We start from the raw sequence: 15,201 nt of genomic DNA, 5'->3' as shown, positions 1-15,201 counted from the left end.
GCAGGCAGACTGAGCCCTCCCTTTTGTCCCAAGAGCTGGGGACTGCTCCTGAAAAAAAAGCTGTGGTCCAATTAACTGGTTCATAGCTGTACCATACCTACCGCAACACCGCTCTGCTACAAGTAATGCTTCTCACTGCAAGCAGCTTTCCCAAGAGCTAAACTTTCCCACGATTTACCCTCTGCCTCAGGCTGGCTTTTTTATGGAAGGAGAGAAACCACTACAAAACGTGCTGCTATGTCAAAGGAAAGGGTTAAGGAAAGCAGGTGATTTTAGCAACATTAGGCAGCTCTTAACCAAAGTTTCCAATTGTCTTTTTTTTTGGAGCAGATTAAGTATAACTAGAAATTGGCATGGCACATGGAAGGAGGGTCAGATACTTTTTGATACCCTCAAGAAATGCAGCCAAGGTTAGCTAAGACACATGGCTCAGAAAACTGCACACTGCATTCATTCAGAGCCCTTATGGTCAAGGAGGCCCATGCTTTGAAGGAAGGCAATCACTGTCCCTGGTTGCATCTAAGCCCAGCTGAGCACAGGAGGGTCCCTGCAGGGGTGCACAGGAGTTCCCTGCCAGCCCAGGCACCAACATATCCTTCCTGGGGACATCAGATTATAGGAAAAATGACATGTATGTGCCATACCACTGGTGCAGAGTCAGAATACAGACAGAGCATGATGTCAAAGGAAGCTGGGACACAGAAGGACACTGTTTAAGATGGCCTGGGGAGCACTGAATGCTGAATTCAGGCATCTGGCTGTAGGCTCCTCATCTCATGGAGCACCACACTCTGCTCCTGAGCTCCAGCTGGCACCAGTGTAACCCACAATACAGCAAGGGAGTTCTGCAGCCTACCCTTGGTCACATCAGTCCTTGCCCATACAACGGAAGGCCTCCTTTGTCAGATGTGTTGCAGAAATCACCCAGAGCTCTTTGTAGCTCCCTCTGGGTTGTGCCCTGATTTCCCTCACTCCTGTAATTCATCCCAAGACTCTAAGCAGGAATTATGCCCTTGGAAGACCAGAGGTATCTCATGGGTAACACCACTGCATTGCCACAGTGAGTGCATAATCACAATCATCTGCCACCAGTGAATAACCATGGGGCTCAGAACCACACAGCACTTGAAATGTCAAGTCAGCTCGGTGGGACGCAGGTATCATTGGTGTACTGAAGAAATGACCACTCAAGAGAAACGGCAGAAAGGCTGTGTTGGCAAACCCTGGTCACAGTGTGCCTGGTGGCTGCTTCCCCTTCCCTGGGACAGGACACCAGCTCATCCCAGCACCCAGGCTGTGGCCCTGGGTAGACACATTGGGCTGCATCTCTGCCTCCATCCCCACACCAGCACCCACCGCCTCTCCCAGCACCCCATGCTGCCCAGCTCCTCCTGGGGCAACCCTGCCAGCAGGAACTTAACCCAAAAACCTCACAGTTACCCAAAACAGGGTTCAGGCATCAGCTGCATTACAGCTAGGGTTTGACAGAGGGGGGTGCGCCTAAACCCAGGCCTCCCAGAGCTGCCTGGCAGGCAGAGCCCTGGGCAACTGCCCATCCCTGCCTGCACTCCCATCAGCTGGGGGCTGCAGTCTGCTGGACTCCTGCACCTGGAGACAAGGGAAGCTATAGTATTTAATTTACTCGGAGTGGAGCAGGAAGCCTCGGAAGTGAGAGACTGAGGCAAACGCCTCATCTCAATGGGGTTCTTCCTTTCCTTTCAGCAAAAGGTAAGGAGAAGAGGGCTTCTCTGTCTGTCACCACCTTCCTGCAGCTGCTGGCAAAGGTACTTCTTTAAGGTAAGAATATGTATTTCTGTTTAACCAGGTAAAGGGTTTTTTTTTATAGCTAGGGCTTGCTCTTGCATTATTTGGGGCTTAATGATTTCCTAATACTGTATGGAATTGTTTGTTTAACAATAGCAGCTGGACAAATTCCTCGGACTTTCTTCTGAAGCATCTAGCTGGCAAAAGCTATCAGAAACTCAGATTAAAAAAAAAATCTGCCGCTATTAGGTTGGGTGGGTTTTAAGTCCACTGTAACCATTCACCTGTTTGCGAGAGGGCAATGGCGATAAGTCACTTCCAGACTCAAGGCATTTTCAAATGGAAAAAAAGAGCAGGGACACTACTTTGGAGACACTTGTAACAGAATACTTTCATAATGCACTTTTTTTTTTTTTTTTGGTATAAGAGTGTCTTATTTTAAAGCTCAGTGGTGCACAATTTCATAATAGCATGTCCTTCTGAAAATAAGCCAGATTTTGTACAAGCAGCTTCAGACTGGAAAGCTTAATGAGGCAATTTCCTTGCAGCCAGGCTTGGGGAAGGAAGGGTGGTAACAAGGCTTGAGCATCTGGAGCCAACTTTGTCTGCTTCTAAACACCCTTATATACGATCATTTACACCGTTATTATACAAACTTCTGATGATCAATATGACACATCATTTAATGTATGAAGAGAATAAAGTCTCTAGGTAATTCTATAGACAAATGGTTCATTTCTGATGTCTTTATTTTGTACATAAAACTGATGAAGGGGTCCAGACTGGAACTGTCACAGTTTTCATGGGTTTTATTTCCTATGTGGATCCACAGGCCACAGACGTATCTTTTCTGTCATGTGTTAGCTCTGGTCTACACTTAAATTTTGAACTTAAAATGATGTACCAATGAATTCTTCGAAACAAAGAATGCTATGGCAAAATGACCAGCATGTTGCATTCAGCATGAAATAGCTTCCCAAAAAAGTGCTGCTGTTTGCATACTAATACTCAGGTCTTTATTAGTCTGAGTAATACATTCTGTTTAATTAGTCTTGTCCATGAAGCATCCATCCAAGAGCTGAAATTGTCTGGCTAGCACAAACCCAAACTGGTGAAATCTTTCTTTCGCAAGTTGTCAAGTTCTACAATCAAAATCTAGTAAGGAAAAAAAACCCAATGCCAGATTCATGAGTGAACCTCAGTCATGCAGCAAAACGTGCTGGAACACAACAGCAGATGCACTCTCCAGTACTGATGATGGAGATACAATAAAATCATCCACATGATGCTGTGACTGCAATCCTGGAATCCTGGCTCTGTGCAACATCCTGGTTTGCTGAAGATCACGCACAGGCCCACATCACTGCTTCTGCTGAGGTGTTCAGGTGACACAATGGGCTTTTACTCACTGTGGTAGCTGCAGGACAAGAGATGATAGCTGGCACAGCACAATGGCAGAGTGAAACTGATGATCTTAAACACCTTTTCCAACCTAAATGATTCTGTGCTGGACAGATTTGAGCAATGTGTTTTATGCCAGATAAGATGCCAACTAAACTTGCCAATGGCTTTTTTAATAAACTGGAATTAGCAGAAGTTTACACCTGGCAATGTGACATGAGCAAAGTGCTTGTACTCTCACATGAAAAATCCTAAAACCACATTTGATATGCACTTGAACCACTGTCTCACCCTGCAACTAGGTTTAAGACGTATGGAGTACACCAGCTGAATGGTAATCTCATGGGTGAAAGGAAAAAAATGAATTTATCATTAATTTATCATTAGTGTCTTATCAGCCCAATTGTCATACTGTGATACAACAAGTGGCTTATCTTAAAGATGGGGCTACCACTTCTGTTCGCTTCACTGGGCCTTTCTGTCAATCCAAAGTTAAGTGACACAATACAAAAAATACAAAAAAAACTATCAGGACAAACAGCCTGGCCCTCCCATGATGCAGTGGTTTTAACCCCTCCAAATTTCATGTGGATTTGCTGCATGTGTACATATTTTACTGGTGAACTTTCATTTTGCAAGCTTTAGATAACACTGACAAGGAAAGTTAAAGCTTTAAAACACTTAACAAAGAAAAAAAAAAAAGAATTGCACTATTTTCAGCAAATCTTCCTTGAAAGAACACTATAATACACGGAAGAAATGGCCCCAGATTTTGCAGTACAGGAGTACAGGTCATTCCTTCAGAATACTGTAGGGCTGCCTTTGTTGTCTTTATAAAGAAGTTTTTTAAGTGTGTGTCACATGGATCAACTTCCCCATTCTTCTATATGGTCTAGTAGTTTTAATGATTAAAATAGTTCAGGTACTTTCCATTCCATAGTTTTATTTTTACTTCAGCATGTACAGAACTAAAAAGGCAATTAACTTTTGGGTGCTTTTTTTTCTGAGACTTTTTCATCCCTGGGTGATTTTACTAGCACACTTGAAATACATTTGAAGGAAAGGAAATGCTTTTCTGTGTCTGACGAGGAGTGTCCTCGTGGCTGTGATTGAAATGCTGGCAGTGAGGATGACTGGAAGGAGGAATCGGCAGCGCTATGGCAGGATCTACTTCAACCAAATAATAATTGGGGATTTCAATTTCCATTCATGCCAATCTTGAAAGAAAGCACCAACACTAGGAAAGATCCTGCAGAATACTATACATAATTAATTTTCTTGAACTTTTCAATACTTCTACAATATATTTGCCCTATACTGCCCCCCAGCTTCCAGTTTTAAATTGTTTGTAGCACACTGACAAGCTATTAGGGGAGGCATCCCACTCAGCTCAACCAATGGGCTCTTGCTTTGCACTGGTCATTACTTGGATTTTCAGTCCTGACTGCTCCAAGCTCCAGGACGACCCATCTCATCGTGACCCACACAGCCTGTCACCCTAGCTTAGTACCAAGTTCAGCTTTACCGAGTGTAAGACATCCTCTCCATTTTGCAACATCATGCCTGGACTGATTAAAAAAAAAGGGGGGCCGGGAGGGAAAGGAAAAAAAAAGTAGGAGGGTATTCAAAAGACATTTTATAGCTGTTTTAGCAACTTGGCTTGAGTTTCTGCCATAGACTTTATGTAGCCATTTTCAAGTCTTCCTTGGTACCTCATCCAAACCGAAGCTAACAGATAATACCTCGTGGATGACAACGGTCTCTGCATCAAGTCCTGCAGTAACTGAGCAACAGTACGCCACCTTCTCCACAAAGCAAAAGATCACTCCTCTCAAATGCTGATAGTGGAGGGCTATCGAGAAGTGAACTATTTCAGCCACACATCTTTTCTCTCCTTCTCCATTTTGAATCAATCCAGAAGCTCTGCAGCTGTATGCAGACTGTAGCTGTGTATTTATTGCACCTACTCCCATGATGACAACCACTCTAAAACACATTTAAACCACCAGCTTCATTTCACAGCCAGGCAGGGCCGAGAAATGATAGCGCAGCCCTGGATCCACACTGGTCACCTAACCACAGGTCTGGAAGACCACGGGCTCCTTGTGCCAGCAGCCACCACAGCTTCGCCGCTAGCCGACCCCGGCAGGCAGGGAGGATGCTGTCCAGAAGTGATGAACTGAGCTTTGGTCCCTTCCACAGTGCCTCAGGACACAGAGCTTTTTGTATCGTGATCTTTAGATTCTCCTTTTGCATTTCAGTTTTGGTCTTGCCTGGGAGAAGAAATAAGCAAGCTTACACCAGCAAGGCTCCTAATGTTTGTTTTTTTGTCAAAAACTAAATTTAGGGAAACATCTGGGTACATGGCAACTGGTCTGAGCACTGCAGCCACAAAGCTTTTGTGCATCCAAGATGGCACTCGTGGAAATACCAGTGTTCACAGAAAATGTATTATGGCAGCACTTAAGGAAGAAACTGAAGACTGCAAAACTATTGTTTAACAAGGTTCCATTTTAATACTGTTAAACTTAGATATTGCTTATCCCTTGACAAGATCTTAGCTTTATGATGAGGTGCTGTGCATCAGCAATCACAGAATAAGACCAGCACCAGCCAAAGCCTGAGCCAGTTAAACAGCTTTGATCAGATCGGTGAGAAACAAGTGAAGAGAAGCAACACCATACCTGGGACATACAGATGTCCAGCTGCGAAGAACAGAGCTTGGTAACCCCAGGGAATCTGGCAGGGATCGGCACATCTGCCATCGCCACCACAGCCCTGGCTGTGCCGAGCCCAGGCCAACAGCAAGGCCAGGTCATTAAATCCTTTGCAATGTCAAGGTTGAGGACAATCTCGCTCTGTCACTGAGTGGGTAATTTCTTAAGGGCTTTCAGAAACCAAACTGCAATCCTACTCTCCTTTACAACCAGAAGCAGCAGAGTAATAGTAAGGCTGTTGTTACATATAACATATGCTTACAAACAATGCAAAATACTGAGCTATAATCCTATTGGATGCTTCTTGATGCTCCTGCATTTTCTGACCAGATTTAGAAGCCTGGATAAAAACGCTGAGTGCTTTGCTGAGGGCTCCAAGTCCCAAAACTAGGAAAGGTGCAAAAGCCCTCTGGAGTTTTTGTGTTAAAGGGTGGCTGGTTTTCCACATATACATTAATTGCTTCACAAATAACTGTTAACGCCTGGAATCTCTTCCTCTTTCTTTAAACTAATTGCAAAAGGGAAACCAGAAAATAACTTTTTTTAGGTGCGGGACCTGGTATGATAAATTGAAAGGATGCTGGAGATATGTGAAGTGACAATACTGTTCACCCGTCATGTATGCATTGCTTGGATAATTGAGGAAAGCAGCAATAAGACATGCATTAAAGAGCTGGATTTACATAAATTCCAGCATGGAACGTGTCATCTGTACTCCTAAATACAAAAGATGTCTGGATTCCTCCGCTGGTTCACATTTAAGCCCCAATTCAAACCTCTCCAAAGCACATGCTTCATTGTTGACATAAACAGGGATTCCTTCCCAAAGCAGGGCCTTCGTGTGACATGCACTGGCCTTTAGCTCGCCGACATTCTCCAAAACAAGAGCCTGAAAAACTGCTATGGGAAAATCATGCCCATTTACTGTACCTCAGTGATCTCATAACTAATGGACACAGTTTAAAAACAGAAATATTTTCCCTCCTAAATGTGTCTATTTTTGCTACAGTAACAAAGGGCACCAATTACAGATAAGTGTCTATGTCTCTATTTTTCCATATGCAAGTACAGAAAATAGTGATTTGCTGTTTGAAAGGGCATTTAATGCAGACTCAAAAAAAACCCCCAAAACAACAAAACCAAAACACAACCCTCACCAAAAATCCAAGACTTATCTCTGCCAGAATCTCTCCACTTACTATTGCTATGTTATTGTAATAACGCAATATATGAGATGACTAACATGAAGCATCTGAAAGATGGCACATTTTTCTCTACAATTTTTCAGTCTTTTCAGCATTTTGAACAGTGTACTTTCTAGATTCAGTTCTACTGTTTGCTTCAACAGTCAGTCTGTTGGTTTCCTGTTGCTGGTGTGGGTATTTCTCATAGCAACAGGAGGGAACAATGTTTTCAGAACTAGAAAAAGCGAGAGTGAAGCCAAAGCACTGGCAGTGTGATCCAGGGGCAGATGCCATGTCTGAAATTAACACTCCCTCCTTAATGTGACTTGGGATTTCAGGCTAATCATCTCTAACAGGTAGACTTTGCAGCTGTGACAAGTAGCGAATCTACCCCGCTGTAATGAATGCAGCGATCGCTTATTGAAAAAGGGGATTTAAAATAAAAAACTGTGACAACCCGCCTGCATCACACAAAGCTGTACGAGCCAAGCAAAGATTTCCCGCTGGAGGTCGGGGGCAAGTCTCTGACCACCATCTCCATCCCTGGCCCGTGAGCTCCTCCGGCAGCCACGATGCTCTGGGCTGCGGAGCCGGTTCCTGGGGGGGGGCCCGGCTTCCTCAGCGTGCCGGCCGGGGCTGTATTTATGAATGGATGTGACGGAACTCCGCCATGAGCCCGCGGTGTAACTGCATCACCCCATTGTTGCTACACACGCACAGCACTCACTGGGGAACAAAAAACTGAATGAAGCGGAGCAGCTGCCAACTCAGGCAAAGACAACTTAGGAAACTATCTCATTCTTCCTTTCTTTTGGAGGCTATTTGGTCTGTTGTTTCCTTGCATACAAAATGTGGTCTGCAACAAATAAGGCAGGATAAGATACAGCGAGTCCTGTTACTTGGTTCCAAAACCACAGGCCCTGAACACTACAAAGGAGGGGATAAACGGTGTATGTGCTCTAGTGACAATGTTCAAATGCTATCCATTCTAGATGGATTATTGTATACTTCAGCTCAATAGAAACTGAATTCTTCAGCGTGGTGGTTCTGAATGTTGTTTCTGTGCAGAAATTTGCAGAGATCTTTATGAAGGGACTCTTCAGACCTTGGGAAAAAAAAAACAAAACAAAACAAAACAAACAACCCAGCACAGACATACATAGCACATTTAAGTGGAGATATTTTAAATGCCATTTTAAATGCCATCCAGTGTTCAGAACAGCCCGACTCCACATTTTAAAGGGCTCAAGGCCAGCTGTTTGACAGGACTTTAAGAAAAGATTGGTTCCATTCTTCTTCCTACTTCAGACCTTCAAATAGGCTTTGGATTTTCAAAACCACTCAATACACACCAGTTCCCATCTGAGAACAGTCTTTTAAAAAGGACGTGAGCCCATGTACAAGTCCACATGTTGGCTCTGCCTGAAAACCTTCCCCCTGCAGTTGATGCCGGGGATGACAACTCCTTTTATTGTCCAGATGCAACCTTGAGAGCTGGGCTCTAGGAAGAAGATGCTCCTTATGTGCACATACAACCCTCACTATCACACAGAGTGAACCTGGCCTGCCCTTCTGGCAGCTATGGTACTGCAGAGTTCATTACACAAACAGCTACTAACCAGCTTAATTTGGCATCTAACCATGCCAGTATTTGTAAATGATGTAAGCCTGAACATGTTTTTAATATGAGATAATCACTTCTATGTTTCAGTGCGCTCAACCTCATAGAAAGAGGTTGGAAGGGACCTCTCAAGGTCAACCAATGTAACTTGCTGCTCAGAGTAGGTTTATCTTTAAAACTTAGTTGTGTGCCTAATTCTCAGTGACTTTAGCCTACAGAATTCTGCCCGAAGATGCTTCTTAACAAGTAGAGGCCTCATCTACCTACCACTGTAGGAGTTTCGTGAGCTCCTCAGAAACCTTAATGTACTTCTCCTCCATGAGGAGGACTCAGGACAGACTCAAGGGAGATGCCAGCAGCAACCAGACCAGGGCATGCATGCCCTGCACATGATTTACGAGAATGCTCCCAGGCAGGGCCAGAGAAACTGGTTCCAGACCCATGGTTAGCATGCCGGACTGCCAGCTGCTCTTCCAGGAGGTGAGGATATAGATCTGCCCAAGAGAAGTCTGTGGCAAAGCAGAGCATTGATTGCAAGGTCGTAAGATGTGCCCTACCCATTCAGCTATCCTTCCTCATATCCTGTAATTGTGCACGGCGGGGATGCTTGTATCCTCCTCTGAAGCATCTGGCTCCACCGGGGACAGGATACTGCATGCACTGGAGTGCTGGTCTGGGATGCTGTGGAAATTCCTGACTTCCCCAGTTGTTTATTTTTCCACTGCAATGACCCACTAAGAGATGCACAGGGAGCTCAGGCGTTTCCTGTGAGCAGGTCTGTTAACTCTTTGCCCACCAGGCTCTCCTCTCCCTGAAACAGCAAAGGAAACGTTCCCACTCTCTGGCAGCAAAACAGCTCAGAATATGCAATCCCCATCCTACAGAGCTGTGCGAAGCTGTGTGGGACTGGTTCTTAGCTATTCTTTGGAACAATAATGATCAAAAAAGGCAATTTAGATACACCACACAAAGCTACTTTCACTACCCATAAGGCTGCTGACCTTCTCGGTTTCTCCAAGAGTAGCTACCTAGTGTTTATTCTCGTAGATGGAAGGCGTAATGAAACTGAGGTTTGCATGGCCTCATTGTTACTGCCTCTTCAGACTGTGATTTAACCTTCACCAAATGGCCCAGGGCAGCTATTTATCAGAAATAACCGTTATCCCTAGAACGACACTGGCAGGATGCCGCGTATTATCTTGTCTGAAGTCTGGAGCGCTGCTTTGGATTCATACAAGAATAGCTGACACCAATGTGTTTTTGAAAGAAATGCTTGTGTGTTGGTTGTCTGCTTACTCAACAGCTGGGTCCTAAATTAAATGCTGTTTATTAATAATGTATTTTTGGTCTAATTCTTAATGAAACATCTAATAAAAAACATCATAGTACTAACTGCCAAACTCCAGTCTCAGTTACACCAGTGTAAATCTAAAATAACTCCACTGATTTCAGTTTTTGGTTTATGCTATTTCCTTACAAACAGATAGCACCCTCAAATTATTATTATAAAGCAGTTATTAAAGTTCAGAAAAGCTCATTGCAGTTAAGTTGCATCAGGATTTCATTATCATTCTCTATTTTCATACGCTTGCAACTTTGAAGCTGAAATTTTTCACGCTTGACATTTTTTGGAAAGCCAATGAGAAAGTCCCATCATCTGCTTCCATGCTAACAATCACACACACCAAAAGAAAAAGATGCAGAAGCCCCATGGACCCTCTGGTTGGGAAGGACTCTTCCCCAGCTCTCTGCTGTTTCCTGTGGGCTACCAGGAGGCACAGTGTAGAGGGGGCAGGGAGCAAAAAGTTTTCCCTCTGCAGAACTGTAATTTCTGTGAGTTCCTTTGCTTTTCTACCACGTGCTGCTCCTGAAGCCTAGGAGCTCTCATTTCTTCCTCTTCCCTAACCTCCTCTTTGAAAACGAAGTCATTCACACTGTGTGGATGAATTAATTGTGTTGCTGCAGGAACAGCTCTTGGGCATCAGAAATTAGGAAGTGAGAGAACTGAAGCTGTTCATTCAACTTCAATTAAGTCCCAGCATATAATATATTACAATAGTCTTTACTCTTCATTAACACAGCCTTAGGCTAACTCTTACAAAATCTAGCCAGTACATTTTTTCCAACAATACATTTGACAGATGAGGATGGTATTACTACCTATTGCTGAGACTGCCCAATACCTCCCTGTGACCCTGTTTTCAGTTGCTTATTTCTCCCTCAAGCTTTAATAAGTGGGATGAAACTTTGCAATCCTGGGCCCTGATTCCAACACACAAGTTACAGGAAAGTATCTACCAAAATATTTCTCCCATTTCCAAATAGCTGGCTAATGAAAAATACACTATTTTGCCCCAAGTTAAAAATTCTGTCCACCTTTAGTTGGGCTGCAACTTCAAAGCTTGCAGGAGACAGACTTTGAGTTAAGGCCACCTCTGCCATAACAACAGAAACATATTGACAAAATGACAGCACCTCTAACTTCTGCAAAGACTTAAATTTTTTAGCGATTAAATTATTCAGAAGCTCCTTTTGTCCCAAGTGTGCCCTGATTTGGGGGCCGAGTGAAAATCTCCCTCTGCCGTCTGTGCTGCTGTGGTCTGAGACCCTTCTTCTCTTGGGAGAGGATGTAATCACTAAAATGTTCACAGCTCTTTCTTATTTGGGAAGAGTATTTACTTTTCTTTTTTTCAAAGTTGTATATGCTCAGCCAAATTCAGGAAGATTTTCACCAGGATGGCAAAACCACATTTCTGACCAGAAAACCACCAAAAACCAAACAAACAAAACCATAAAATCTGCTAATTTCAAAGAAAAGTCATGAAGACATTTTCAATGCAAAGAAACATAATCTTTTTATTTCTAGCCACTTAAGAACTAGTAAGCTGTTTTGACAGGTATTTCCTTTCAGACTAAAACAATGATAGAAAAATTCAGCACAAGAAAGTTTGTCCAGCCTGCAAGATGCTGAAAAAGGGCCTCACATTAAGAAGCACTGGGATGCTCAAGAAAACTTCAAGTCCCTCCTATATGATAAATAACATAAGCTTTAAATGTGTATCAATAAATAACAAATAGAGAAAATACAGGAAAACTCCAAAGACAGCAAAAAAGCCATGTATTCCCATGATAAAGTAGTTCTGAGTATTATGCTCACAACATGCTTGGAAAATAATTAACATGGGCTCTACCATACCAAGGAGAAAGAAAATTCCATCAGAAACACCCTACTGTGACTTCTGTCCCTACAAGCCTTCCCAAATATCCCGAGCACCCAGACCGAGCAGAGGAAGAGTCAGCTGGGATCCCGATTCAAGCAGGGCTCCACATGTGAAGCAGCAAGGCACTCACCAGCAATCAGAAAGAAACACAGAGAGACGTGCAGCAGGAACACTCGTGGGAGTGGGTGTGCAAGCCAGTAGCTGCATCTATCCTTGCAGGACCTTCTGAACATGACCCCATGCAGCACAATTGCAATAACTCAAGGGAAAGGTGACTAAGGAACAGGATACTGCAGAAAGGGTTGCGTCAGGAAGCGATGCTCAAAATGCTTTTGCTGGCAAAAAATATGGGTAAGGAAGGGAAATGCTCTTCCCTGTGATCAAGGAATCAAGGTACACCTAAATATCTTGCAAGGTCCCAATGAGGTAGCCCTTGTGGACCTGGCCCATGTGTCAAGCCTGCTTGCCTGCACCTAAGGGCTGAGTATCATCAGCACCATGCAGGCCTGCCCATGCTGGAAAAGAGCAAAGAGGGAAAAGATCCTTGTGACTGTACAGGGAAACTCTTAGAAAAGATGAAGAACAACCCTGAACAACTAACTCTGGCATCTCAAGAAAGATGAAACCCAGCTACTCACAGCTACTCAATGGTTGATCAAAATCCACCAAAGACATCAAATACAAACACACCAGCAAGGGTTACTTTGGCATATTCCTTCCAACAAGTGTTAAAATACTATGGAAACAATATCAGAAGTTTATCTGAAGCTCACCAATATGGGGAACATGGTCTGATGATGGCAAGACTGGAATCAGCTGGAATAGGAACAAAACTATGAGCTCTGCTCAGGGTATCTATTCTAGGTCTGGGTTTTGGTGGTATCTGAGCATTTCCTGCCTCTGCCTCCAAAAAGATTTCCAAAGGATTACCCAGCAATTTCTGCCGGCAGTGATGTGCTCTGTTCTGCATCACAGCAGCAGAAGTAGGTGCTGACCTTGTGAAGGCTCCCCCTAAGCTTTCCAATTACTCTCTTCTTCTGCACTCTGCAAGCCTCCCTGTCCCTCCTCTGCCACCATATGGGCTATTTGTGTTCCCATTCCTCACCCCACGCTGTCATTCTCTCACTCCCATTGTTACCCTTGTCCTGTTGACTACCAAGGTGGTTCATTGGGCTGTATATCATCTATAGTTGTGGCACAAGAAGCTTACAGGCAATGATGGTTCCAGATACTCCTCTCATCTCCATCTCGGCTTGCGGGACTGCCCTGTGCCATGGTGCACAGTTCTCCCCACTGTTTGTGAGGCTGCTCTTGGCAACTTATCAGTGAACTGATCCAGCTTAGAAACCAAGCAAGCTCCCCTTTGTCTGACCAGCTCCAAAACAACAACAGGAACAAGTGGTCCTTCCTCCCTTCTTTAAGCTGGATCAGTTCCAGGATGGGTTTGAAATACAAGGATATGGACAGTTGTGTGAGCATAGATGAGCAAAAACAAGCACAAAAATAAGCAGTAGCCCAGCAGGAACAAGTTAATCTGGCATCATCGTATAACAAGGAAAATTACAGTGGTGGGGCACCAACCTTTCAGACACTCCATGGAGTTAAGACATGGAGTTATACAAGAAGCTCTCAGTGGCTAGCAACATTTTCCTTATTCTGTAGATATTCACAACCTTGGCTGAAGACAGCATCTTTGCTAACAAGATGCTAGCCTCTCCCTAAATCTTCATCTTCCTCCACCTAGTTTCTCATGTCCCTCTCACATCTACCTGCTTGTAAGACTCCTCCCAGACATTTGCTGGATGCAGCATCTAACTCATCATGTTACATCCAGTCACACAAACATCCAAGGAGAAAATTCCATTCAGGCAATAACTTCCAATATCAGTACCAATAACAGATAATTCTTATTATCCACATAAACGAAGTAAACTTAACGAATTTATGCAGTTTAAACGTGACAACTATACAAATAAGCTTTGTGCAATACTTGCACCAGGCAATGCAGTCTGAATTGTTATATAGGATTCTCCTCCTTACATGCTCCTGCTGCTTACTGTAACGTATCACCACTCTGTTTCTCCACATTTATAAACAGACACAACAGAGCAACTACCTGTGTAAAATTTTCATTTAACCTGAAGTAAATGTCTGTTAATTTTCTGCAGCTACTTGATTCACATTATAAGCATTCAGAATTGGAAATGTTCCTTTTTCTCTGCAAAACCCAGTTCCAATCAAAAGAAACAAGAAGCCCCAGAACAGCACTTGAAAATTAGGATCCATTTCGATGAAAGGAAAAAAAAAAAAAAGTGAAATTCTTCCCTTTTTTTTTAAAGGTGACTACTCCTTTTTAACCAAAATGTAGAACATTTGTTGGCAAAAAACTTTCTCTTGACAATGTTATCACAAACCTAATGCACAGTGTATTTACCCTGCACAGTAAAAGCAATCAAAGGACTTGTAGCTAGCACATGTTAAGGACGACAAATTGGAAACTGATATTTTTATGGTAAAAAAAAAAGCATAATCTTATTAGTGGCCTGCATTTCAGAAAGTCTTACTCATTTTCTTTCGAGTGAATTTCAACGTAGCTGAACATGTCAGCTTCACATGAGATGAAACTCCTATTTATTCATAGACCGAGTAGTTTGGATTTGCAGAAGCATAAGCTCTCCCCACAGTGTCCCACCGACATGAGGATGCAGCACGAGATGCACCACTCCTTGGGAAGGCACCTTGAGCACTCCTTTCAGTCCTCCCAGGTTTCTGCTGAGACTGCTAAGTACAGCTGTCGGGTTTGGGTTTTTCTGATGTCCCCATCAGAAGCTGACCTCAGACCAGCAAACTCACTTCTGAGTGAGCTTGAGCACAACCACATTGAACGATTGATCAGATTCACCTCTCCTACAGAAAACAGGACTTTCTGACAAGGAAAGAAATGCCCTTCTTGGGGCAGGTTTAACAAAGTTACAGACAAAAACCCAGACATCCTGGGCTGCACCTGCTTTGCATCCTGCCAGTGCCAGAGGATTAGCTCATTATTCTCTTCCTCATTATTCACTTCACAAGTGAAAGGTGTTTAGATGGTAGCTCAATAAGGACGAGGAGCAGTTTCAAGGTTGCAAACACAGGACTGACGCACATACTGGTTTGCCTCATGCCCCCAGGGATGCTGTTTACCTGCTCACCCCATCGTCCAGGGCGGTAGCCAAGGCAGCTTCCCCCTACAGCAAGTCTGACCATCACCCACAGTGGGCAGAGCAGGCTCTCCACACCAAGCTGCTGAACAA

General features: G+C 43.7%; 1 protein-coding gene across 6 annotated transcripts in view; it reads right to left on the bottom strand.

Annotated features, from left to right (window-relative positions):
• The window catches only part of CCND2 (cyclin D2), a 39,389-nt gene that overhangs the window by 6,221 nt on the left and 17,967 nt on the right, over positions 1 to 15,201 (bottom strand). For 3 of the 6 annotated variants that reach the window (XM_071817071.1, XM_071817060.1, XM_071817066.1), the window contains exon 6: positions 8,178 to 15,190. The exons of 1 other annotated variant lie outside the window; for it this stretch is intronic. In XM_071817071.1, coding sequence (XP_071673172.1) covers positions 14,969 to 15,190 — 222 coding nt within the window. In that variant the 3' untranslated portion in view covers positions 8,178 to 14,968. 2 more of the 6 variants (XM_071817076.1, XM_071817079.1) reach the window with 2 other exon arrangements.

This window comes from Patagioenas fasciata, chromosome 1, assembly GCF_037038585.1.
Source record: "Patagioenas fasciata isolate bPatFas1 chromosome 1, bPatFas1.hap1, whole genome shotgun sequence".
NCBI lineage: Eukaryota > Metazoa > Chordata > Aves > Columbiformes > Columbidae > Patagioenas > Patagioenas fasciata.
The sequence above is the reverse complement of the archived record's forward strand: the minus strand, read 5'-3'. Positions and strand labels throughout refer to the sequence as shown.